General features: G+C 49.0%; 2 protein-coding genes across 7 annotated transcripts in view; one reads left to right on the plus strand and one right to left on the minus strand.

Moving 5' to 3' along the window:
- HORMAD2 (HORMA domain containing 2) overlaps positions 1–16,975 on the minus strand; it is a 41,460-nt gene extending 24,485 nt beyond the window's left edge. Inside the window, exons 1-4 of one of the 2 annotated variants that reach the window (XM_037380358.1) lie at positions 13,990–16,975; positions 12,351–12,477; positions 7,006–7,137; positions 6,066–6,371 (exon numbers count right to left, since the gene is read on the minus strand). The gene's annotated coding sequence lies outside the window, so the exon portion shown is untranslated. Of the gene's footprint in view, positions 1–6,065; positions 6,372–7,005; positions 7,138–11,122; positions 11,205–12,350; positions 12,478–13,989 lie in introns of those variants that run through there. The other variant, XM_037380444.1, reaches the window with a different exon arrangement.
- Positions 111–20,782, plus strand: LOC119144408 (acyl-CoA dehydrogenase family member 11-like). 5 transcript variants are annotated; one of them, XM_037380054.1, is made up of 15 exons: positions 111–1,077; positions 4,556–4,788; positions 5,423–5,522; positions 6,464–6,581; positions 7,443–7,576; positions 7,678–7,836; positions 8,382–8,476; positions 8,756–8,855; positions 10,311–10,451; positions 11,247–11,339; positions 11,731–11,838; positions 16,987–17,158; positions 17,409–17,475; positions 17,774–17,933; positions 19,617–20,782. In XM_037380054.1, the coding sequence occupies exons 1-14, from the start codon at positions 778–780 to the stop codon at positions 17,898–17,900; spliced, it is 1,947 nt and encodes a 648-aa protein (XP_037235951.1). In that variant the 5' UTR covers positions 111–777; the 3' UTR covers positions 17,901–17,933; positions 19,617–20,782. The 5 variants fall into 5 exon arrangements, with proteins under 5 accessions (XP_037235951.1, XP_037235880.1, XP_037236030.1 ...); XM_037379983.1 differs by lacking the exon at positions 19,617–20,782 and adding an exon at positions 18,312–18,878; XM_037380133.1 differs by lacking the exon at positions 19,617–20,782 and adding an exon at positions 18,347–18,878.
- Positions 20,783–23,017: the final 2,235 nt, after the last annotated feature.

Here is a 23,017-nt window from a genome sequence, read left to right on the forward strand (position 1 = left end):
CGGCAAGGCCGTGGCGGCGTGGGTGGTGTCATACTTGTTTAAAATCGTTTTAAAGTGAAATACTGTTTTTATTAGTAACATACCAGCCCAAATTAGGTGCAGGTGTTACATTGCTCAAAGCCTTGAAGACACATTCTCCTCCGAGTGTTCTAGTACTTCCCTAGGGAAAGTGGGAGCCTTAATACCGTCCCAACACATTAAAAGCATCAGGGACTTCACAAGAAACATGATTTTGGAGCCAGTGTCACAACCTAGGCAAGGAGGATGGATTCTCTGACTCCTCAGTAAACTTAGTGTACAGAATAACCTGCCTAGACCATTTCTTCCCGTTTCCAGGCATTTTGTTATCCTTCAGATGAGGGAACTTGTTTTTTCCTTCTCATCTCTGCCCTGTTATCATCCCACGGGATAGGGTGCGGGTGGGAGCACCCCCCTGGTTTCCCCAGCTCTGGAAATGGTTGTAATGAAGCACCCCCCTGGTTTTCCCAGTCCGGTTGGTTGTAATAGTTTGCCCAGCTGGCCGGGGAGGACACAGCGCTCTCTGAGTACTTGTGTTTTTCCAGGCCATTTTCCAATCTCTTTCCAAAGACCTTTTCCCTACTTCAGTTGACAACAGCTGCTGGAAAGCTCCTCCCCGAGGGAGGAGAGAAGACATAACTGATTTTTGAGAATAACTTCACAACATTAAAACAGAGCAGGACTGGTGCAGCCATCAGTTGAGCAAGGGCCTGGAGGTGAGCACCGTTGGCGTGACACGCTCAAGGGCTTTGCAGGATCATGTTTACCTGTCGCCTGCCTTGGTGGACATCCAGTGCTGCCTGCAAGCTGTGGCAGCCGCCTCACTTTCTGCCTGGTGTCTGGGAGAAGTGCCAACTGCCGAGTTGTAAAGGAATCAACACAACCGTGGGGCAGGGGCAACAGGTGGATGCTCAAGAGAAACAAGTCTTAGAAGATCTGGAAATGCCCCTTGCAAAAAGGGACATGGAGACCCTCTTCCAAGAGCAGCCTGAGACTGGGAACCAGTATTTGGAAGACGCTTTGCTTCGGAGTTACTTGAAAACACACCTTCCTCCCAAGGTCTGACATGCATGTTTATGTTTCTGTGTGTGCACAGTACAATTCTGGCTGGGGTGCTGTTTAAGACTGTGAACTGAGCTTTTCTGAGCCCTTTTGTGGGGTTGGAGTGTTTAACTGGGAGGGTTTTATCAGCACTTTTTGACGCTGTTTATCTTTGAATCAATGCAGGGGTGAAAAATACTGCCAGGGCATAAACAGAAAGTGGCTTAGTGGAGTCCTGTGACCAGTTTGGGTCTTGCAACAGGAGTGTTGTTTTGGGATTGTCAGTGCAGGCATTTGCTGTCTGGTCATCCAGAGAAAGAAATTTCAGAGAAAGGAAAAAAAGTAAGGTGCTTCCAAACTCTGCGGTGCGCTTCCACTTCTCTCTTCAAGAGAGGGGCTTTTAAGGAAATTCCTTTCCGAAGGAAGGTATGGGGCTGTTCTCAGCTGAGCGCTGAAGAGGATGCAAAGGCCCGTGAGGGTTTGCTTGTTCTCAGCACAGGTCGTTGACTTTTCTGGGTTGATTTTCAGGCAGGGAAGGCTCTCTACAAGTTTGCATGGGTGCAGAGAGGTGGGGTAAGACCCTGAGCTGTGGGTCTCTTGTTCTGTGAGGTCCAGTGCTACAGGAACCGCTGGAAAGAGACAGCTCATCTCACTGGCTGTTCTCTGCTGTCACCCCAAGGACCACAGCTCTTTTCCACTTCTCACAGACCAGGTCTCATGCAGCAGAGTGTGACCTCTCTGTGATTTATTCCAGCAGAAGCAATATAATGACCTGTAAAGCTACCAGGTGAGTAGAGAGGCAAAACCTGGCTTTCAGTGACACCCTTCCTCCCTCTGCTTGCTCTTCAGGTCTGTGAGGCCTTACAGACACAGGATAGTAAGAGTTTGGTGACAGTGTTGGGAGTTTGCTTTTGTCACAGGCATCACAAAAGACAGGAATGAGGCCTCCCTAAGGACCGCTGTGGCCTTCTTGCCAAAAAAGAAAACAGGGAAAGGGGGATGTCTTTGGGCAACCATGAAGATCTTGCTCCTAATCTTCACCTTTGAAAGAAGCATGATTCAGGTCTCCCAAAGAATAAAAAGGAACAGTGCTGTATTTCACCAAGGCTGAGAGTTGCTTTCCACTCCTTTCCCCAAAAGACAAAAGTGGCTGCAAAATTTAGCAGAGAATCAGCAGCATCTCCCGTACATTTCTGTGCTTGGTCCCAGCGGGGCAGTGTTGCCTCACTGCTGAAAGGCAGAGCCCGGTCTGTGCTGTCTGCTTGATGCAGCACCCACTTGTTCGCAGCCTAAGAGCTAGCTGAACACCTTCCTCTCCAGGAGAGCAGCAACAGATGAAGCTTTGTGTGTCCCACTGAAGCAGGCATCACGCTGGAGGGTGATTCCTGTTGTACTATTCATCTGTGTTCAGTGGTGAACACAGAAATTTTCCTGGAATGAAGCAAAAGATTTCTTTCTTTGTTGGAAGTGATTTCTGGAGAACACAGAAGAAAGCACCAGCTTTTTCCGGGCATCATTGTGAAAAGGCATCTGTTGATTGTTTTTTTATCTCCCTAAAAATATGTCCTTTAATATAAAGGATCATGTTTGCACAGTTAATGTGCCCTGGGACATCAAAGGATGAATTAGGGTGAATGAGACCACCCAGCAGATGCTGCTGGGTAGCAGCTTCAGCCCTGACCCTAATGGTTTACAGATGCCCTCTCTGTATCCTGGTGTACATTTTTTGGAGCGCCCAGGCTGTTGTGTGTTATGTTCAGCGGTCACAAACATAGGAGCTCAGATTTTGTTCTTCATAGGAGCTCAGATTTTGTTCTTTTACCTTGAAAATAAACACATTCACTTGGGCAACATGGTGATTTTTTTAAGGTTACGTGTGGTCAGGGCATGAGCTCACAGCTAGGAAGTTGGGTTGTTTGGGTTTTTTTAGAGAATGTGGATGAGGTGAAGTGATTGTTGCAGTCTGAGTTCACTGCAGAGTGAGACCCATTTGGTAGACTCATATTCTTCTGCCCACAAAAAACACCTGGTAAACAGTTCAAAGTTTCTTGTGCTTCAGGGATCAGCAAAGTCCATGAACCCTGGATCTTAGGTTATGCCTCTAAAACAACCTCCAAATTGTTATCAAGATATGATAAGCATTGGAGGCATACACCCATCCCAGCTGAGCTCCACCAAGAGCAAACAGGAGTACGGCACGAGCTGTACCGGTTGACAGGGTTCTCGTGCATGGTTTTGGCTTGTTTTGTGATTTTTAACACTGTTTCACCATCCACCTGAAGGAAAACTAGCTGGTCTGAGGATGGAGACTTCCAGAGTAGGAAATGGGCAGTGTGTGCTGGATCCTCATTACACACACTGAATGGCAGAGTGATGAAAGAATCAATCATACGGGATGTAGTTGAATGAAAAGTCAATACAGCGGGAGGCAGGGAGAGGAAGAAGCAGTGTTTGTATTTCATCAACAGCAAATTAATGTTCTGTAATTGCACCGTTTTGGGTAGAGCAACTACAGGGTTCACCTCCACGATTGTTATATTGAGGAGGAAATGAGCATCTCTTGAGGGGTAGAGAACAGCAAAAAAATACTTCCCTGATGAAAGCAAATCTAGACCAGGTGCTTCTTTGACCCCCAGTATAGTCTTGTATGTATTGAAGCTGATGAGCATCCAGCAGTGCTAGAGGTTGGGGTCTGCCTAATTTAATCATTCATAAGTCAGGTTATTTAAGCCTAGGCAAGTTCACCAGGCTTTGGCCACAGACAGCGAACAGCACTTGCAGAAGGCAATTCCTGTCACCTTGAAATAGGTATCTGAGAGGGTTGGAGTGAATCACTCCTCTGCGGGTGCCAGTTTCGCTCCACTAACTACGGACAGAATACTCCGTCCAAGTCAGCTAAGCCTGGCTGAAACACGGGCACATGAATCCTTATTCAGGGCCATTCAGGAGGCTGGATGCATGGTAGAAATTTTAATCTAGACACCCTGCGTGCCAGGCTGAAGCTCAAGTGACGGCTCTGTCCCTCCTTTTCTAATCTGGTAGTTAAGTAACTGCTGAGCCTAGTGGAAGCTTTCCATTTTTGGCAGCTGTTCCCCTGGCATTCTTCTCCAACAGTAAATCACAGAGTGGCTGAGGTTGGAAGGACCTCTGGAGATCGTCTCGTCCAACCCCCCTGCTCATGTACATCTGTGGCATTCTCAGTGCTGATACAAAAGCTCTTCTGTCTTTTTTAAAATCCAGAGATGCTGCCAAAAGTAACTTGAAAAAATTATTTTGGGGCAAAAAAAAAAAAAGTGACAGCTGAGCACAGCTGTGCCAGCAGAGGCTAAGAGACAAGCTGTCGTGCTGCATTACTGAACGCATGGAAGGGCCAAGTGGCAAGAGACCACTAGCGCCGCAGGACAATATGGTTAGTCCTCTGCCTTTCCAGTTAGGACTGGCTGAGGCTTCTTGCCTTCCAGGGACATGCTGAAGGGCTCTTGTTGTTGCCTCACAGGTACTGGAGGAGGTGAATCAGGACCTGGAGAGGTTTGGAAACCGTCTGCTAACCAAGATCAAACCTCTAGGATGGGAATGCGAGTTGAACCCCCCAGTGTTTCGGCAGTATGATGCCTGGGGGCAGCGTGTGGATCAAATTGTCACCTGCTCAGCCTGGAGGAGGATGAAAGAGATTGCGGCAGAAGAGGGGCTGATTGCTGAGGCCTATGAGAGAAGATACTCCAGCTGGAGGTAACTGGGGGAGCCTGGGAATGACTTGGTGCTTTCCTGGTTGTTCTTAGCAAGCTATATTCAGCATCTTGTAGGACTGAACTTCTTGTTGTATAATGGGTAACAGATGATGCACGGACAAAAGCACACCTACCGCTGTACTGAACAGCAGTGTCTGTCCACTGCAATGTTCCACAGCGGCAATGATAAGCTGTAACTAATGGCCTACAGTTGATCATAATATTCTTTGATGTCACCTTCCTAATTCCGGGACCTGGGAGTTCCCTGCGCTGCTCCAGCTTTACAAGCATTAGTGGTAACACAGCTAAAGATCTGGGATTTACTTGTGGTTTCATTGTATTCCAGCCTCTGGAGATAGACTCACATTTCTTTTTTTAAAAAAACTGCTCTTAATGTGCACCAGATGGCAAGCAATGCCTTTCATCCAGCCTTGCCCTGGCAGTCCCTCTGGGATGGAGAAACTGCTGCTCCTCTTCTCTCTTCCTGGCTGAAACAGTTTTTGCCCTCTCAGAAATAAGTGGTCTGATTCTCACCTGTTTTGGCTGTATTTTGTTCCTCTCCCTACTCAAGATGTTTTATCCTCCTGTTGTTAACTGCTGCATAACCTGCTGTTTTCACTCTCTTTCCTTCCCAGTCGTTTGCATCAGGCTGTCAAACTGTACTTGTTTTCAAGCTTCTCTGGAGGTTTCAGCTGTCCACTGGCCATGACTGATGGGGCAGCCAAAGTCATTGAGGTATGAGCTTAGCTGGTCTCTGAGCGCACAGCCCATGGCCTGGCAGGGCTGGCTAGAGACTGGAGCACTGGCCCAGGATGGAGGAGAGCTGATCTGCCATCTGGCTCTGGGCATGGCCCGCCCTTGCTCTGTGACTCAGCTCTGTCACCCACTGCCTTTCTCCTTTACAGTTACAAAGCCTTTGTGTCCAGGCTAGCTTTTATGTTTATTTACAACACTGTGGACAACAAGGCCTCTGCTGCACATTAAACCTGTGGCACTGCAGGTAGTTGGAAAGGCATCCCATATGTTTTTACTACAGGATGGTTTGTTTTCATGTTTCATGTGTGGAATGGAGTTACATGTATTGGGTCAGATCGATTCCTGATGTAAATTAACCAAGCAAGCAAGACTTTTCCAGTCTGAAGGTTTGGCTCTGCATCCTAGTGACACCCTTTGTACCTCTGTCAGTGGCTATGCAGGATGCAGAGAAAAGCTAGCTCTTAAGTAGCTAGCTCTGGGCATTTAAATTCAATAAAAAGAAAAAAAGTACAAGGTTGTTACCTTTTTCCTGCAGCACTTTGGGTGCTGGTGACATCCAGCGTATATGAACATATGCAGATACCCTGGCACACGTGCTGTTTTGAAAGCTCTCTGTCCAGATGTCTGGCAGTGCAGAAATCCGAGGCGGGTAGGGGATGCTCAGCACTCATCTTTGCAACACAAGTCCGCACCTTCTGTCTGCACAGTGCTCCAGCAGCCATACAGGAGCCAGACAGTTTCACAGACTCTCAGCAGTACATGCAGATGCTTGGCAGTGTAGGACACTCGGTGCCCCGCTCCCCTGCTTGCAGACTGTCTGTTCAGAGCCTAGGACACACCAGTGTGAGTTAAGGCAACTGTCTTGATTTCATCTACTGTGTTATGATCATCTTCGTTTTTTTCCCCCTCCCCCAAAACAGTCGCTAGGTTTTCCTGTATCTCTGAAAAGTGCTTTTGACCACCTGACATCCCGTGACCCCAAGAAGTTCTGGACCTCTGGCCAGTGGATGACTGAGCGCAGGGGAGGCTCTGATGTTGGTACGTGTTCTGAGGTGGGAAGCAACTGCAGCAGCAGTTAGATGTGTTAGCGAGAGCTGAGAAAATGAGTGGTATGGGGAACTTACAAAACCAGGTAGCTGGTTTAGGAAACTTCAGCAGGAGTCATCCAAATCCTCTGCATAGCTCTGCTTAACCAACAAAAGGCCCAACTTCTGTCCACTGATGCATGCAGTACACACAGGCAGCTGCAGCGTGTGTTCCTCGCACAGATAACACACTGCCACATTGATGTCTAGCTCTATAATCTAAACCTTGAGCAAGACAGTTAGACCCATGCCAGCTGGGACTGCGTAAGCATTCTTGGCCTTCGACTTTTATTCCTTGGCCAATGTTACTAATAGCATGATGGGCCAGGAAACCTCAGAACTCTGCTGAGGAGACAGAAATGTGGAAGGGGAGTCACCTGCATCTAATGAAGCTGCAGCTGGTTTCCTGGTGGAAGAAGTGAAAGGGTCAGCCGTGGAGTGAAAGATGTGCATCACTGCAGGACTCCCAGTTCCGTAGCACCCTTTGTTTTTCTTGGCTGTGGTAGCTCCTAAAGAAATGGAGGCATTTGGTTATACACCGTGGTGCATTCTGCTTACAAAGCACTGCCAGTACCAGGTGTAATTCTGGAGCAACTGCTGGAAAGGCTCACAGTTAAAAAAGCATATTTCCTTTCTAGTGCTTAACTCTGGCTGCATTTCTTATCCAGGGTCAATGAAAGAGATTAGCAGCTAACCCATACTCCATCTTGATAGCAAGAGGTGACTTCAAAGAGCTGCTGCTTAACCCGAAATTCAGCATTGATTAATACAGAAGTTCCTGTAAAGGCAAGATGATCTTCTTTCTTTCTTTCAGCTAATGGCACAGAGACAGTGGCCAGAAAGCAGCCTGACGGTACATACCGTCTCTATGGCTTTAAATGGTTTACATCGGCTGCCGATTCGGATGTGACATTAACCCTGGCCAGGGTAGCGGATGCTGAAGGAAAGGTAAACCAGTGCTGTTTGATAGCGGAACCAGGTGAAGGAGCAGGGGCATTCTTTTTCTTCCTTGTTTCATTGTAATGAAATCCTCTTTGCATGCCTTTCAGTGGCCTCGGGGTTCCAGTGGCCTGTCCCTGTTCTTCCTGAAGGTTCGAGATGAGGAGGGGAAGCTAAACAGCATCCAAGTGCAAAGGCTGAAAGACAAGTTGGGCACACGGCAGATGGCAACAGCAGAGCTATGGCTAGATGGAGCTAAAGCAGAGCTAGTACGTAAGGTTTCACCTTCCTGTTGGGACTGGGCTGGCTTGGCATGGCAGACCACTCCTGGGGGTTTTGGCAGTGATACCAACTGAAAAAGTTCCCCTCTTCTACCTCTGTGGCTGGCTGTTCACTTTGCAGAACGCTTCAGCAACAGGGCTGTGTGTGGGACAGAGCTGAGAAGAGCTCAGGAAAAGTTGAGAGGGAAGAAAAAATTAAAAAGTCATTTTAGGCTGGTCATTTCCCTAATCCAGTTGCATTGACCCAGCTGAGGGACAGTTCGATGTAGCATGCAGGTAGGAACAAGCAGCAAGGGCCAGAGCTGATAGTACTGACACGGTCTCCAAAGCCACCTCCCTGGTCACGCCACAGGCTTGGCTGAAACGAGACAGCCATATGTTAAAGCAAGCAGATCTCTGTGGTGCCTGAGGACAGAGGCAGGGTGGACAGCCTATATCTATGTATCTGTTGACACAGTTTTCACTTTGATATGTGTTCACTTCCAAGGCTGTGTGAAAGGCTCACATCAGCCTTTGTTCCTTGATGCTTTCAGATCTCTGCAGAGGGTCGTGGAGTGGCCTCCATCTCCAACATGCTGAACATAACTCGGATCCACAATGTCATTTGTGCAGTAGCTTCCATGAGAAGGTAAAGGCAGCATGGACCCCCCTGCCCAGAGCTGAACAAGCAGCTTGTCAGGACAAGGGGACTTTGCAATGCTCAGCATTGCAGCCGATTGACATCTGATGCCTTTGCAGGCACAGGTCTGGAAGCCAGCAGTGCTGGAGGAGGTTGGCCTGTGGGTGGGTGACCGAGGCTGGCGTGGTACAGCTAGGCAGGGTTCTTCCAATGCGGGTGGCTGGAAGGAAAAGCTCAGAAGTGGAAGGTTGCTGGTCTAACTGCTTTCCCTGACTGTATTCTCTCTAGGATGATCAGTCTGAGCAGGGAGTATGCATGCAGACGGGTTGCCTTTGGGAAGTGCCTCAAGGACCATCCCCTACACATGCAGACGATAGCTCGGATGGAGGTGAGGCTTTCAGGAGCTGAGCTGAGCCTGTGGGCAAGGAAAGAGGGCAGAGATCCTCAGCTGCTAATGAGCACAGCCAGCTTGTTTCTGTGTGCAGCTGTCAGATGTAAAGGCTGTTTCTGCTACAGTGAGATGTACGCAGCAGGGAAATTGCCATATTCTAGTGTGATTTGATCTGATGATAGACCTAGCTTCTCTGCTGGACTTCAGGTTGTCCTAAACAACAATTACTGGGGAGCTATCCTGAGAGGAGTGCCAAAGTTCATGCATGCACCTACTATGATTTGCCATGACCTCGGCAAGTTGGTCATTAGCAGAGTCTGAGTATGACACCATGGTCTCCTAAACTGCAGTTAACAGACTCTTGTCCAGGACTGATACAGACTCATCCAGCTTTCCTGGTAGCTCGTACACCAGATGAGCTGTTCCCAGCAGGCTTGAAGAATTCCTGAGTAGTCACCATGTACTTCAGTTTCTGAGAAGTTTGTCTTCACTGTGTACCTGCACAGTGCTCATCACCATAAGACACCGAGTTGAGTACAGCCTCTAGGTGTGAATGTCATTTAAGGCAATAGGAAGAGAGAGCAGCATGAATTGGCACTCTGGCTCTGGGAGGAATTTTGTGTGTGGGCATTCGCTCGCTGCAGAATGTCTCACAGCTTTGCCACCACTGCAAGCTGTAGCAGCTCATTAAATCCACAGGACACAGGTGGCTTCCCATCCCTACTAAAACTGCACAAAGAAGGCACACAGTTCTCCTTTCATCTGTCCAGGCACTGCTTCTTTTCTTAGGTGGTGTAACACCAATGCTTGCCCTCAGTCTGCAGTAGGTTCGTGCAAATTTTAAAAACAGTATTTAAAAATCCTCCTGCAAAGTGGGAGAGAGGGAAAGTGGTCAACATCTGTAAAACATAAAGCTCCAGCATCTCTTAGCCTGTGGCCAGAACTCCACCTCTGAAAGAAAGGCCAGATGCTATGTAGTCCCACAGCGCATCATTATGCACAGGGGCTACAGAGCTCCACATCCTGATGCTTCCCAAATCACAACTTGCCAGGGAAGTTGCTCAGCAAGAAAAGCAAAGACCTTGCAGATCCTGGTGCTTGGAGGCTGACCAGATGTGCGGTCTCACATCCCTTACCCTTGGGAAGGATGTGGATTTGTGACCTGAGTGCCTGATGGGAGCTTTGACAAGGCTCCGAGTAGGGCTGATGAAATAGTATTGCCCCTTTCCTTATGCTAGATTGCAGCGCCCATAGTTCATGCTGTGTGCTGTGGCTGGTCTGTGGTCTTTTTCTATGAAGCTGTGGGTCTGTACGGGCAGAGGTGGCATTTTACTGACATCCCATTATTGCATATCCCTTCGAGATATTCTCGTGGCACCTCAGCAGATCAGGCGTGCATCAGCCTGAGTCATGGATCCTTGCCAGTGAAACTCCCCACTTCTCTGCTTGCAGGTGCAGACACGAGGGGCATTTTTGCTGTTTATGGAGATTGTTCGTCTGCTTGGTCTTGTAGAAACCAACATGGCGAGTGAGCAAGACCAGCTTCTCTTGAGACTGCTGATACCAGTTGCCAAACTGTACACAGGGAAGCAGGTATGGAACAACCAGTTTGATTAGCCAGGAGTGGGGCTGTGTGGCACATTAGCAACCACAGAGCTGGAAAGAGAAGTGGCTAACACGGCCAGCGTGAAGGGCAGCAAGCAGGGGATACCAGCAGTGACCTCTGGCTGCAGGACCTGTGGCAATTATTGCTCTGCACTGCAGCTGGAGCTGTGGGTAGGAGACTTGTCCCTTTGCTCTCAAGGCCACAGATCAGCTGTCTGATCCGAACAGACGGAGCCAGCGCTGTCTGTGAAGTACTCCACATGCCCCAGAGGAACGCTGCTGAGGCTGCCCCAAGACTAAGGTGGGGTGCTGAGCCATGGGGAGTATCTTTCCCCTAGTTATGAATAAATAGAAGAGGAGGTGTTAATAGCTTAGCGTTAGCTTTAACTTCAGGGGTCTGTCCCTCTTCTGTTTGCCCTTAGCTTAAGTACCCAGAAGCTTACACACCATAGGCAAGTAGAAGGTAAAGACTCCTGAACTAGAGCCATGTACTCCTGTGTACCAAGCAAACCACAGGTTTATCCTTGCCTAGAGAGGACTGTGCAGAGACAGACTGTCCCTGGACCTTCTCCCACAGTCTGACTGCTCCTGCAGGCCCCCTCTCAGTGCTACTCAGTCTTCATTCCCTGGGCTGCTCCTCCTGCATATGAGCAACCTACCTCAGCAAATCAGTGGGTCCCAGTCAGTCCCACCCCAGCAGGAACTGCTGTGTGATGTTAGAGGTTTCTCCCCACTTTTTCCCCTTGTGCAACGTGGATCATGTCAGCTCTCTGCATTTTGCAGGCTTCTGCTGTTGTTGTTGAGGCAATGGAGAGTTTTGGAGGACAAGGTTACATGGAGGATACAGGCTTGCCAGTCATAGTCCGTGATACTCTGGTAAGGAAGCAGCAGCTCCTGTGTGTCACCTAGTCCCCTGCACAGTGTTGCATGGTTGCCTGCTAAAGACATGCGCAGTCCTCCCCAGACTCACTCCAGGTGTGGCAGCTCTTTCCTAGTTGCCTTCCAGCTGAGCTCAGCCATCACCAGGGAGGAGATGTGATTTGTTCCTGGTGCTGGGGTTGTTTCCTAGCTCAGCAATGGAGCTGGAGCTCCTAGCTCTCATCACCACTGCTCCTTTCCGCTTGTGGTGAGGTAAGACATCTCTGGAGATTTCCTTGATATCCCTTAGCGCTGCCCCATGCCTTTGTTTCCTCACATTTCCCTTTCTTCATTGCAGTCTCCCCAAAAGGCTCTTTCATGTTCTTCCACAGTCTCTTCTACCCCCCAGGTACTGTCCATATGGGAGGGAACAACAAATATCCTGTCACTTGATGTCCTGCGATCCCTCACCAAGAGTCAAGGACAGGTGATGGCTGTGTTCCTCTCCGCAGTACAGGTAAGCCCACATCAAAAGCACTGGTCAGCCTGATGTGCCCACTTTGGCGAAGTCTCATTTGGTGTTTATGCTCCTAGTTGAGATCAGCAGGGAATATGAGCAAACTGAAAGCTTTAGACAGGTATTCAGAAGGTGTCTTACAATTCTCTCTTTAAATAGCACTTACAAAAGCAGAACGCAGGCAGTGCTCATTTTGGGATCCTTGTGTGCTGCAAAAAACGCAGATGCTTTCATCTCAGCAGTGAAGAGTTTTGCATTGTCAGAGTTCCTCATGACGAGTACCGATACAAGTATATTTTTAACGTGAAAGAGTCACCTTCCTGAATCCAAAATAATTTTGTGGGTTTGTTTCTTAACTGGAAAAACACCACAAGACTGCTGAATATTAAACCTTCACTAGGGTTACCGACTGCGTTATGACTTTCTATTTTTATTCCCACTGAAAAGATGGAAAGAGCCAAAGAAGTTCCTTTGCTGCCTCTTTAGATTTGCTGTCCCCTGGCTTTACTTACAGGCTGCTCTTTTGAAGGTGCGCAGGTGACAGGCAGTCAAGGAGAGATCAAAGCAGCTCAGAATTTCATGAAGGTAAACGAGCATCAGCTGGTTTGATAGGTCCCATAAAGGGAGACAGGAACTAGTCTGAAAGGCATAATCAGTGTGTCGGTCAGGGATGGCATTATCAATCCAGACAGAGCAATCCACATTACCTTAGCCCCGACACAGCGAGGGAATCCTGGGCATCTGGCGTGCTGGATTTGACCATGCATAGCCTTCACTTTCTCATCCAGACCCCTGGGGAAGGGAAAGGTCTGGGTCACTGTGCTCCCTGCAGCATTGACAGCTGGATAGAACCTGAGTAATTCTCACCAGTGGCTGCCGTGGGCATCTTCTGTTAAATTTCAAACCCACAACTCAGCTGCATTCTCTACAGAGCACCTCTCTGACCTCCAGAGGTGAGTGTCTCCTTGCCATCCTCTCAGACAACTTCTGATAAAGGAAAAATACCTCAAACAATTTGACTACCAAACAAGAAGGCCAAACCTGCTCATAAACAGCACTAAGCACACCTGCTAGTTAAAAAGTCAACTGGTCCAGCTGTTGATCAAAAGCAGCTTAGTCTGACACCGAAGGCAGTGGAGTGGAGAAGGAAAGGAGCTGGTGGCAGGCTCTAAAAATAATTTGGTAAGAAGGCGGCCTCCCCAGCCTTACACTTTGCTAATCTAAACAAATACCCCACCGAGGTGCTATACCACAGTCCTTGGAGCACCTCACCAGTGTAGCTGAGAGGGCCCCTCCAGCTTTTTAACAACTGGATCATCAGAGAAGCATTAAAGAACACAGCAACATGATTCAGAGCAGGTACCTGCCCAGCAGTAACGCCAAGTGTTGAGATTTATTAATTAACAAGCTCATCATTGCTCTTGCACTCCAGCAAATCATGCTGTATATGAGACTGGAGGGTGAACAAGCGAGCACTGACTTTAAAGGTCTCCAGATTCCAGTAAGTGCCGTTGCATTTGCTGCTCACGTCACACTGAAGCTGCCTCCATTTGCACGCGGAGCAGCTGGAGCTGGGAGAGCAGGATTGATGCACAGATTCTGGGTATAACAGCTCATACTTGGCAAATGTAACCTGGATGTGCCAGAAGGCTTTTCCCTTATGCCTCCAGCAGCCAGACATTGGAAAGGCAGGCTGGGAGGTATGTCTGCAGAGTGCCTCTTCAGCATCAGGCAGGTATGTGCAGTGTTTCTACACCAGAATCAGGGTTTCACTCACAGGTGATAAACAACCTCTTTTTGAGCTCCAGGTGTCCAAATTCTTTCGGTGTCTGGGAGTCTTGCTCATTTTGAAACATCATTCCCATTCACATCTATTGAGGAAATCATTTAGCCCTTCATAAAGGGGTTTTCTTTTTATTGATGCACACAAAATGAGTACAATTTATTTTATGTTTGTCCATCCAGGTTCTCAGTTTGCAGGATTTGTGCCCAATGACAGCCTGCTTCAGAGAAAGCAGCATTAGGACTTAGTACAGCGTAGCACCTTGTTCTCTGAAGGTCGTATCTCAGATACTTCCCCCCCGGCCCCACTGCCACCTATTTTTGCTTTTATCCTGTGTCACTTGCCTCTGCTGATGGTGGGATACTTACTGCTGACGGTGTGATCTAGGACCAGGAACCCAATGTAATTATCCCCAGAAAGAGGGAAACACAGAGAACTTCCTCATCCTTGCATAATGTGATTACGAGAAGCTGATGGTTTAGGGTTCTTGATACACAGGCAAGTGTATTACAAACCACCTGGTCCAGAGGTAATGAGTCTGCAAAGTCACAGGAGAACACATGGTGAAAAGGGCAAGTGTGAGAGACTGTCCAGCTGCGGTGGGAGTTTCAGGTGGATGCTGCACGGGGGCAGTCACTTCATGTTATACTAAAAATTTATTAGCTGGAATTTTGAGCCAGAGCGTTGGGTGTACTTTAGAATTCAATTACACTCTGAAAAGTGACTCTAAAATAGCACCGGGGAATTATTTGATCATTGCATTTTATTCACTTTAGATTAAATTTGGTCACGTTACAGTACAGTTGTGTTTCTGAATGCCAGGCCTGCGAGCATCTTGCAGAGCTCAGAATCAACCATCTTATGCATCAAGAATGACTGCGTAGGGCTGAAACTCTAGCTGCAAATCAGACATAATCTAGGACATGTGATAGTCTTTTCAGGTCCTTTTCAAACCATAACCACAATTATAACACAGCAGAAAATAAATGTAGGTTATTAAAGTGAGGCTATGTATTTTCTTGAAGCATTAACATGAGACTTGTGCTTCTAGGCCTGTTTTGAATGTTCTTCCTGTTGCTGTATTTTTAAATACTCATGATTAATCTTTTAAGTAAAATACCATTCTGACAATCTTGCTCTGCTAGTGACAGCACGGCATCTTAGAATTCCTCAGTCAAAAATGAAGAAATCAGAAATATTGGAGCTCTGAAGCTCTTTTGCTCTCTGATTTCAGTCAGAAAAGAACTGTACAACAGGCACAGCGATGCCGTGTGTGCATGCCTCCCCTCAGTTACACCCTACGGGAACTGTAGCAGATCAACATGCAGGAGAGGAAAAAAGGAGCTGCTTCTGCCTCCAGCCTCCCTCAAGCAGCTCTCCAGCCTCTCGTTTTCAAATGCAGGGGAGGATGTGGAAAAACCCAGCTTGATCTTTCAGAAGATTCAGTGCTTTTGGTTAGGAAAAGAATGAGTGTAATCTGGGGGACAAAAATAAAGGTGTAAATTATTGGAGAGCAGAGAGAATACAACGTCTTTTTTGCCCCCTAAGGTTAAAATGACGATTTTATATTCCTGGTCTGTACTGCCCAGGTCTTTAAACCTTAAAAAGCAAGGCAGCGTAGGATGTCGCTGTTCGTACCTCAATCATTAGTGTGAGGGTGCTGATAGAAAAGCATACGTCGTCTCTGTGCTTGCCCTGTGTGCTGCTGGCTTCCACCCAAGCTGCTGGGAATAAGTTTATGCCTTTGGGGTCTTTGATTCATGTTAGCAACAAGCTCTGAGCTACTTCTAAAACATCTTATTAGCATTCTGTGGGCTCGGAGGGTTCTTTGGACTTTATCTTGGCACTAGACCTAACCGCTTTAATGATGGTGTTTTTGTATTTGTACAGCACATGCTGTGAGTATTTATGTACCACTTTGCCTAGAGCACAGAATAGCATCCATTGAGGATTGTGTTTTTCTTGTATTAATAGTCAGAAAATACAGGGCAATGGTGAGGCAGAAGGTGTCATGCACAGACGTGCTGCAGAAGACAAAACTGGGTTCAGCTTGTGCGGTCCAGAGTCCTGCTGTGCAAAAAGCTGGATTTTCACGTACCGGCAAGAGGAACTGCATGATCGCTTAAGCCAGAAAGCCTCAAAAACATTAAAAAAAATCAGTTCTGCGCAGCAGATACTTGTAGGCTTTAGCTTGATAAATAGCTTGCAAATGAGACTAATTAACAAAAAGCACCTCCTACCACCTGCTCTGCTACTTAAATACATAACGGTTCTTTTTCGCAATTCTGTCCGAGGTAATCCTTGAGTTCTACTGCAGAGAGACAGGTCTGAACGTTGTGGAGCAGTTACCGGGGCACACGAGGCTCCTGGGCTGAGCCCACCGACACAGGCAGGGCCAGCCCCCAGCGCAGGCAGCGCAGGCAGCACAGGCAGCACAGGCAGCACAGGCAGCACAGGCAGCACAGGCAGCACAGGCAGCGCCTGGGGCAGCCGGCCGGTGGTCGTGGCTTACTTGGCTGCAGCAGAGCCCAGCTGCAAGTGCTGTGGCAGGGTGCAGGGTCTGGAGGCTGGCGACGGCTGCGTGGGTGAGAGCTGGCTGCTTCTCCACGTGCGGGACTTCAGGGGGGACCAAGCTGTCAGCCCAGCCTGGCAGCTCCATGCAGGAGGCACGCGCTCGTGCGATCCCTGGTAAGGGGGAAGCAGAGATTAGAGGCTAGCCTCTGCCAGGTGCATCCAGGCAGCCATGGGAGTGCCGTGTCAAAAGAGCAACTGTTTTGGACTCTCTCAGCAGGGTATCGCTTGTGCTGTCACAAGGCAGTTGGGACACTGGGGAAGCAGCAGCTTAGCTCAACTCGGGGGAGCTTTTAGGTGGTGCTTTTAGGCACAGTTAAATGCCTGATGTCCATTAGAAACGGGCCGCTCTGGTCCTGGGGCCCTTCCCACTGACATGACTTGCAGAGAAAAGCTCCTTTAAATCTGAATTTTCCTGCCTGGACACAGCTGTAACAGCTTTGTGGAAGTAAAAATATAAAAATGGGAGAATTAGAACCCGATACAGGTATGTAATTAGAGAGAACTGGGAATGGGATCTGGTCCCCACATACATCTGGAAAGCCAGCACGGGAACAGCAACGCGGTGGCTCTGGCTCACAGGTGGTTTTCACCTTCAGGGCAAGGCTGGGAGTTTGCTTTTGGCACCGTCCCCTTTCCTGAGGCCACAGGGTGCCCTGACTGCCCCACCTATGGCAGTGCAAGTTACAGCCACCTTGATTTCAGCTGCTGGGTGTGCTCAGGCTTTCACCAGTCCTGTTTCCTTGCGGAAGGTAAATATGCTGTAATTTTTCCTGCGATTGTTTTCTTTGCAGAAAAAACTGGAGCTGGCTTCGAGCACTATGAAACTGGAACCTGCCGTCAAGCAAATGCGGGACGCCATCAGCAGTCTTGTGCAGTTCACACGAGCAGCTGGCTCAAAGGGCGCAGCGACCATGGAGCTAGCAGCCAGAGACTTCTCATACACCCTAGCAAGGACCTACGCAGGTAGGGGGAAAGACAGAAATGATGGATTTCAGCCCAGGAAAGGGCTAGGAACCAGTCCTGCAATGGCCTGGTTTCACACCTTCTGGGTAAAGGGTGGAGTTTTGAAGAAAGCTTGGTCCCCACCATCTGTCAAACCGAGGCAGCCCAGCCTGGCACATGCTGCTGGAAAGTAGCCACCACCCTCTTTTTTACAAGCCCTTGCTGTTTTGGCTGGAGCCCGGGGATACTGATGTCTCCCACTCTTCCACAGGAGCTCTTTTAATTGAACATGCAGCTCGGCCTGACGCTTCCTCCACAGACATCTCTGCTGCTCGAAGGTAAGCAAAAACCTCCTCTAGCCCTAACCGCTCTGGGGGATTTCTTGTGCAATGCAGCAGCCTTTGCTCTGCCCCTCCATGTGACCTGACCTCTGCCATGGTGAGACCCAAACTTTCCACCATCACGGACAGAGACAAACAGCTTTCTGGGCTGGTTGTGTCAGCATCCTGGCTTTTCCCTGCCACGGGGAATCTCCATGCTAGCAGTGATGAGGGAGCCAAACTGGGCAGGCTTAAGTGGAAACCGGCACTGTCTGTGTCACGGGGCTCAGACAAACTGTTGGTGTTCTCTGTTCAGGTGGTGCAACCAGGAGCTGTGCCCTGTGGCCACCGAGTTAGAGAACAGCAGCTACGAGGCTGAAGAAGCGCTCATGGACCACGCGCTGGTGTACGAGGGCAGCCCCACCGGCCGCAGCAGGCTGTGACTCACCAGAGGCAGCTCAGAGGTCCAGCAGAAGGTGGGTTGCAATCCAGAACAAAAATAAATAAAAAAAAATCCTCAGCCAGCCACGAATTACAGGTGGGGATGTTCCACCAGGGCCAGACGGAATCCTTCTGGAGTAACCCCCAGCTGCACCACCCGCTCCATTCCGCAGCCCACTGCTTTTGTGCTGAGTTATTTGCCGACGCAGACACAGAGATTCAGCCTAAGATGCTGAAATTTCTTACTGTGGTTTGGGCAAAGGCTAAGTGGTCAAATCCAGATAATGACTTGAAGCAGCAGCTCTTCAAGTGCCAACCGGGTGTTCTTTTTAAACCAAAATCAAACTGAAAATGATTCGAAACTGATTAAATACAAAAACCCACCATTTTTCCCTGTTCACCTTGCTTTCTAGCGCTACACACAGCCTTCCACCCTGGCACCTGCTAGGGATGGGGTTTTCTTCCAGGGCAGCCTCTTACACCCGCTGCGGCTGTGAGGAGGGCACAGGATTCCTCCATGGGAAGAGTTCCCTCCATGGGCACCGCTGTGCTCGGCTCAGGGCCCCCAGCTCCGTGGCTGATCTTGGCAACTCGTTGGCTTTGTAACCCAAATTTTCCGTTTTCCTAGCCAAGGTAGGCACAGGGCACTGCTTAGTTTAGCTTGTGCTTTTGATTTTTTCCTTTTATGTTGTACCTTGTCTCAAACGTGCTTTGCTTTTACTTTAAATTAACCTGGAGTAGGGGCTTTACCTTCTCACGTATTGTTGGGGACTTGGTCCCGATCCACTGTATTTCAAACACAGGACACAGTAAATTGCTATTTGCAGCTCCAGAAATGGTTGGTGTCAACATCAACACTGCTGTGCAAAGATGTTCTGTAACAGTTCAGGGGAGGAGGCAATTTCAATTACATCACTCAAACTACATCAAAATTGTACAAGTTGATACCAAAATTAAAGAACCCCCCCCCACACTTCCATAATTTTTCTTAAGAAAGCTTAAGAAAGCTTTTCTTAAGAAAGCTTTTTTTTATTCTCTGTGACCTCCAGAAAGCTTATTAATTCCCTGTGCATCATCCTAATGATGCTGCAGTTCATACTGACATGAATTCATAGAATCATAGGTTTGGGTTGGAAGGGACCTTAAAGATCACCTAGTCCCAGCCCCCTGCCCTGGGCAGGGACACCTTCCACCAGACCAGGTTGCTCCAACCCCGTCCAGCCTGGCCCTGAGCACCCCCAGGGATGGGGCACCCACAGCCGCCCTGGGCAACCTGGGCCAGCGCCTCACCGCCCTCAGTTTCTTCCTTATATCTAATCTAAATCTGCCCTCTTTCAGTTCAAGCCATTCCCCTTGTCCTATCCCTACACATCCTTGTAAAAAGCCCCTCTCCAGCTCTCTTGTCGGCCCCTTTAGGTACTGGAAGATGCTCTAAGGTCTCCCTGGAGCCTTCCCTTCTCCAGGCTGAACAACCCCAGCTCTCAGCCTGCCCTCACAGGAGAGGTGCTCCAGCCCTCGATCATCTTTGTGTCCCTCCTCTGGACTCGCTCCAGCAGGTCCATGTCCTTCTTACGCTGGATGCAGTGCTGTAGGTGGGGTCTCGCCAGAGTGGAGCAGCGGGGGAGAAACACCTGATGTTAAGTTTTAGATTGAAATCCAGTAACCCTCCACCAAAGCAAGCACCTAAGTAGTGACTGCGTGCTTCTCTTCACTCTCAGCCCATCAGTCTACCTGCTTGGTGTTACTCCGATACCTAAAAGTTTTCAGTTAAGAAGTTGCTAATGACCGAAGCAAACCAGACACAGAACAGCCAGTTGGCACATGTAGCTGCCAAGCGCCGCAGCACCTAGGGTGATGCACGGGAGGAGGGGAAGGGGCTGTTTGCCCAGCACAAAGGTGTCCAACGCTCCTCCAGTGCCAAGGCCCGTGGATCCAGGAAGAGCCACGTGCCCCAGCGCTGCCTCTGGGGAGCGGCACCGCGGGGACGGCTCCAGGGCTTGCTCTGTCCTGGCGCATGGACCATGGGGCTGAGCCGAGGGGAGCTCCCCCCAAACCACACAACGACCGTTTAGCCAGACCCAGCACCGAAGGGTGCTCCACCGCACCGTTTCTCTGTGCCTGTTACAAGTGCGTTGAAGTCAATAAAGACTATTTGGGTTTGGAAAATCTCCTACGTCCCTGTAGTTGTTTGGTGCCAAAGTGCAGAAGCCTGCAGTGCTGCTGAAGTCAGGAGAACGGGAAAGGGAGAGACACCACTTGACTCTGACCTACACGATGACGGCAGCAAAGCCCGTCGCCGGATCTCCACATGGGAAGGGCAGAAGGGTCTGACCGAACGCACTGAATGCAACACGAAGCGCAAGTCATAGTGTTAGAGCTGTCTGCAGAGCTGCTGATAAACCGCTGGGACCCTCTGCTCTCACCGAGCGCCCGTCTCCAAGGGACAGGTCTTTGGCAAGCAGCAGCGCCTTCCGTGCTCACTGCCCATCTCTGATGTCATGTCACCCCTGTCCTATGTATTTCACATGGGTTTTTTGAACACCAGGTAACTTCTTCCTAATACATGAGCTATAAATTTGCCTAAAAATAAGCCCCACAAACTGGGAGCCCTGCAGATACACCGATACAGAAAACACAAGGGACTGTAAAATTGTCACTGTGTAGGAAAATGACAAATTTATTAAGATCTAAATATTCACTCTGAGGCTACAGCAGAATAAATGCTGTTACAAACAAATAAGCACTAGGGTCTAACACTTTATACTGCTGCTAACAGCTCTCTGCTCTCATAGGTTTGCATGTTTTAAAACATTTAATGTTCTTGAAGTAATTAATCAAGACTTCAGATGTCATTTTAATACAAATTCCACCAAAAAAAAAAAAAGTACAATCAAATGCATCACCTGTTGCCACTGCAAGGTAAAAATCATTTAATAACATAACTATGGGAAATTGGTTTAAAAAACATATTTGTTAAATAGTAAGATAAAACTTTAGCAGCATTTAAAAAATTTGAAAGTCTGAAGAATATGGTAATCTTAAATCCCAAAAAGCTACAATCTGAGCTCCAATGCCTGTATTATGTGTGTAAAAGGAAAGGATGGGAATTCATGATTCCTCCGCCCCGGAGATGGCACGTCTGTGTGGTGTTGGGACAGTATGACAGACAACACTCGTACAGACGTGGCTGCATTAAAAGGTCACGTCTCTCTTTCTGCATCCTTGCTCTAGTGCTGGTGGGTTCCCTCTGTAACAAAAAATCGAGCTGAATTGTTAAAAAAGAAACTTCACGCTGCCTGGGCTTGGTCTGGGCTGCCGCCTCGGTGCTGCCCTGCTCGTCCTGCAGCACGTCTCTGCCAGTGAGGTACCGAGCTGCCCCCCGAGCGGCACCTGCCTGTCCCTTGGAGAAAATCCCACCAGGAGCAAAAGCTGTGCCCGGCAGCACCGCGCGAGCAGGGGCTGCATCGCTCACCTTACCTCGTGAAACAAAACCGAGCCTGAACTGCTGCTTTTTAACCAAGCAAGGTAATGCCATGGAGCTCAGGAGCCAGTTCCCAGCGATGGAATCCAGCTGAGGGCAGGTCTAGGGACTATGGGAAAACCTGATCCAGATCCTGCACCCGAGCTGCCCTTCGCTCAGCACCGTCTGAGCGTCTCCTTCCACACAGCCCAGCAAAACGACGTATTTAACTGACTCTGGACTCTTGTTTTCAAAACCTTGGCCGAGTAATTCAGGATCTATTGGAGGGTCCGTTACAGACTAACCAGAAAACACTGCACACCCCCATCCATTACACGAGCGCCGACTCTGCTCAGCTTTCCCACACGTGGCCACTGCCCTTCGCAGCCTCACACCAGCTCAAAGCCTCTCCCAGCGTGGGCTGTCCCACACCGACAGCCCTTCCCAGGTACTGGAATGGTTCCCGACGCCTTCATCCCCCTCACCACCAAAGAGCCTTTGGGTTTCCCTCCTACACGCGACCACTACCATACCTCACCCGTACAATGACGCTGGGATCAACCAACTGCTCCCAGCTGGCACGATCCCTGCCGCTGCCCGGCTCCTGCCCCACCTGGGGACCTGGGGACAAGGGGCCTGAGGTTCTCGGAGATTGTCTCGTTTCTCAGCCGCTAATGCTATTTGTAAGGCTCCCAATAAGCCCTGCAAATCGCCTTCGCACGCGACAGCACTGAAGCTGCGTGTTGCGATAGAGCCCTGCTGCCCTTTCGGGCTCCCGTGCTGTCTGACAGCAGTAACAGGAGGAGAGAGGACAGGTTTCCACTAGGGAGGATGGATCACCGGGAAATGAGCTTCTACACGAGCTGGGCACTCCTCCCGCAGACCTGCCAGGACAGCGATGCCCCCGGTGTGAAGCCCCTCTGCACAGGAGATTTAAAAATTTAAACACTCTGTGGGAGTTTAAAAGTTCCCTAACTCCCTCGGGCAGCGGCAGAGGAGACCCGCGGGGTTCGGCTCGGCGTTTCTGGAGCACACAACACCCAAGGAGCGCGGTGCCCCCTGTAACATCTACGGCTGCCGCCCCGCTGCAGAGTAATGAGTTACTCGAAAAGCACTTACAAGTAACTCAAGTATGGAAAGGAGCTACATAAAATCAAATTCTGGCGTATAATGGAAAACCTGCTGTTCCTTTGCACGTTCTTAATAGTGCAAAACATGATATATGCTTTTTTTATTCCTGAAGATATAAATACCACTGCCTGCTGTGACCACAACTCTGCCCAGAATCTGCAGTTTTGTTTGATTAAATAAATACTGTAAGATTATAAAGCAATTGTGCACAACGCCTTGCGAGTAGAACAGGCCTGTCCCAAAGTAACTCACGAGTTGCTTAAGGAGCTCTTCATTCAGCCCCTCTGAGCGCCGAGGGCAAATCCTCCCTCTTCAACTTCAAATATGTAAGAAAAGAAATAACTGACAGAGTACGAGCTTATGTGACAGGAGCGCATGCAGCCAGGCGCCTGAAACGAGCAAGCCGTCCTAGGAGAACGAGAATAATGGGACCCTTGTGCAAGAGACTTTTGCGGGACAAACAGCAGTTGAGTTTTTCCACCTTCCGGGGAAAGATTGAAAGATACGAAACCTGAGTGAGTTTGGTTT

Source organism: Falco rusticolus, chromosome 1 (assembly GCF_015220075.1).
Source record: "Falco rusticolus isolate bFalRus1 chromosome 1, bFalRus1.pri, whole genome shotgun sequence".
NCBI classification, from domain to species: Eukaryota; Metazoa; Chordata; class Aves; order Falconiformes; family Falconidae; genus Falco; species Falco rusticolus.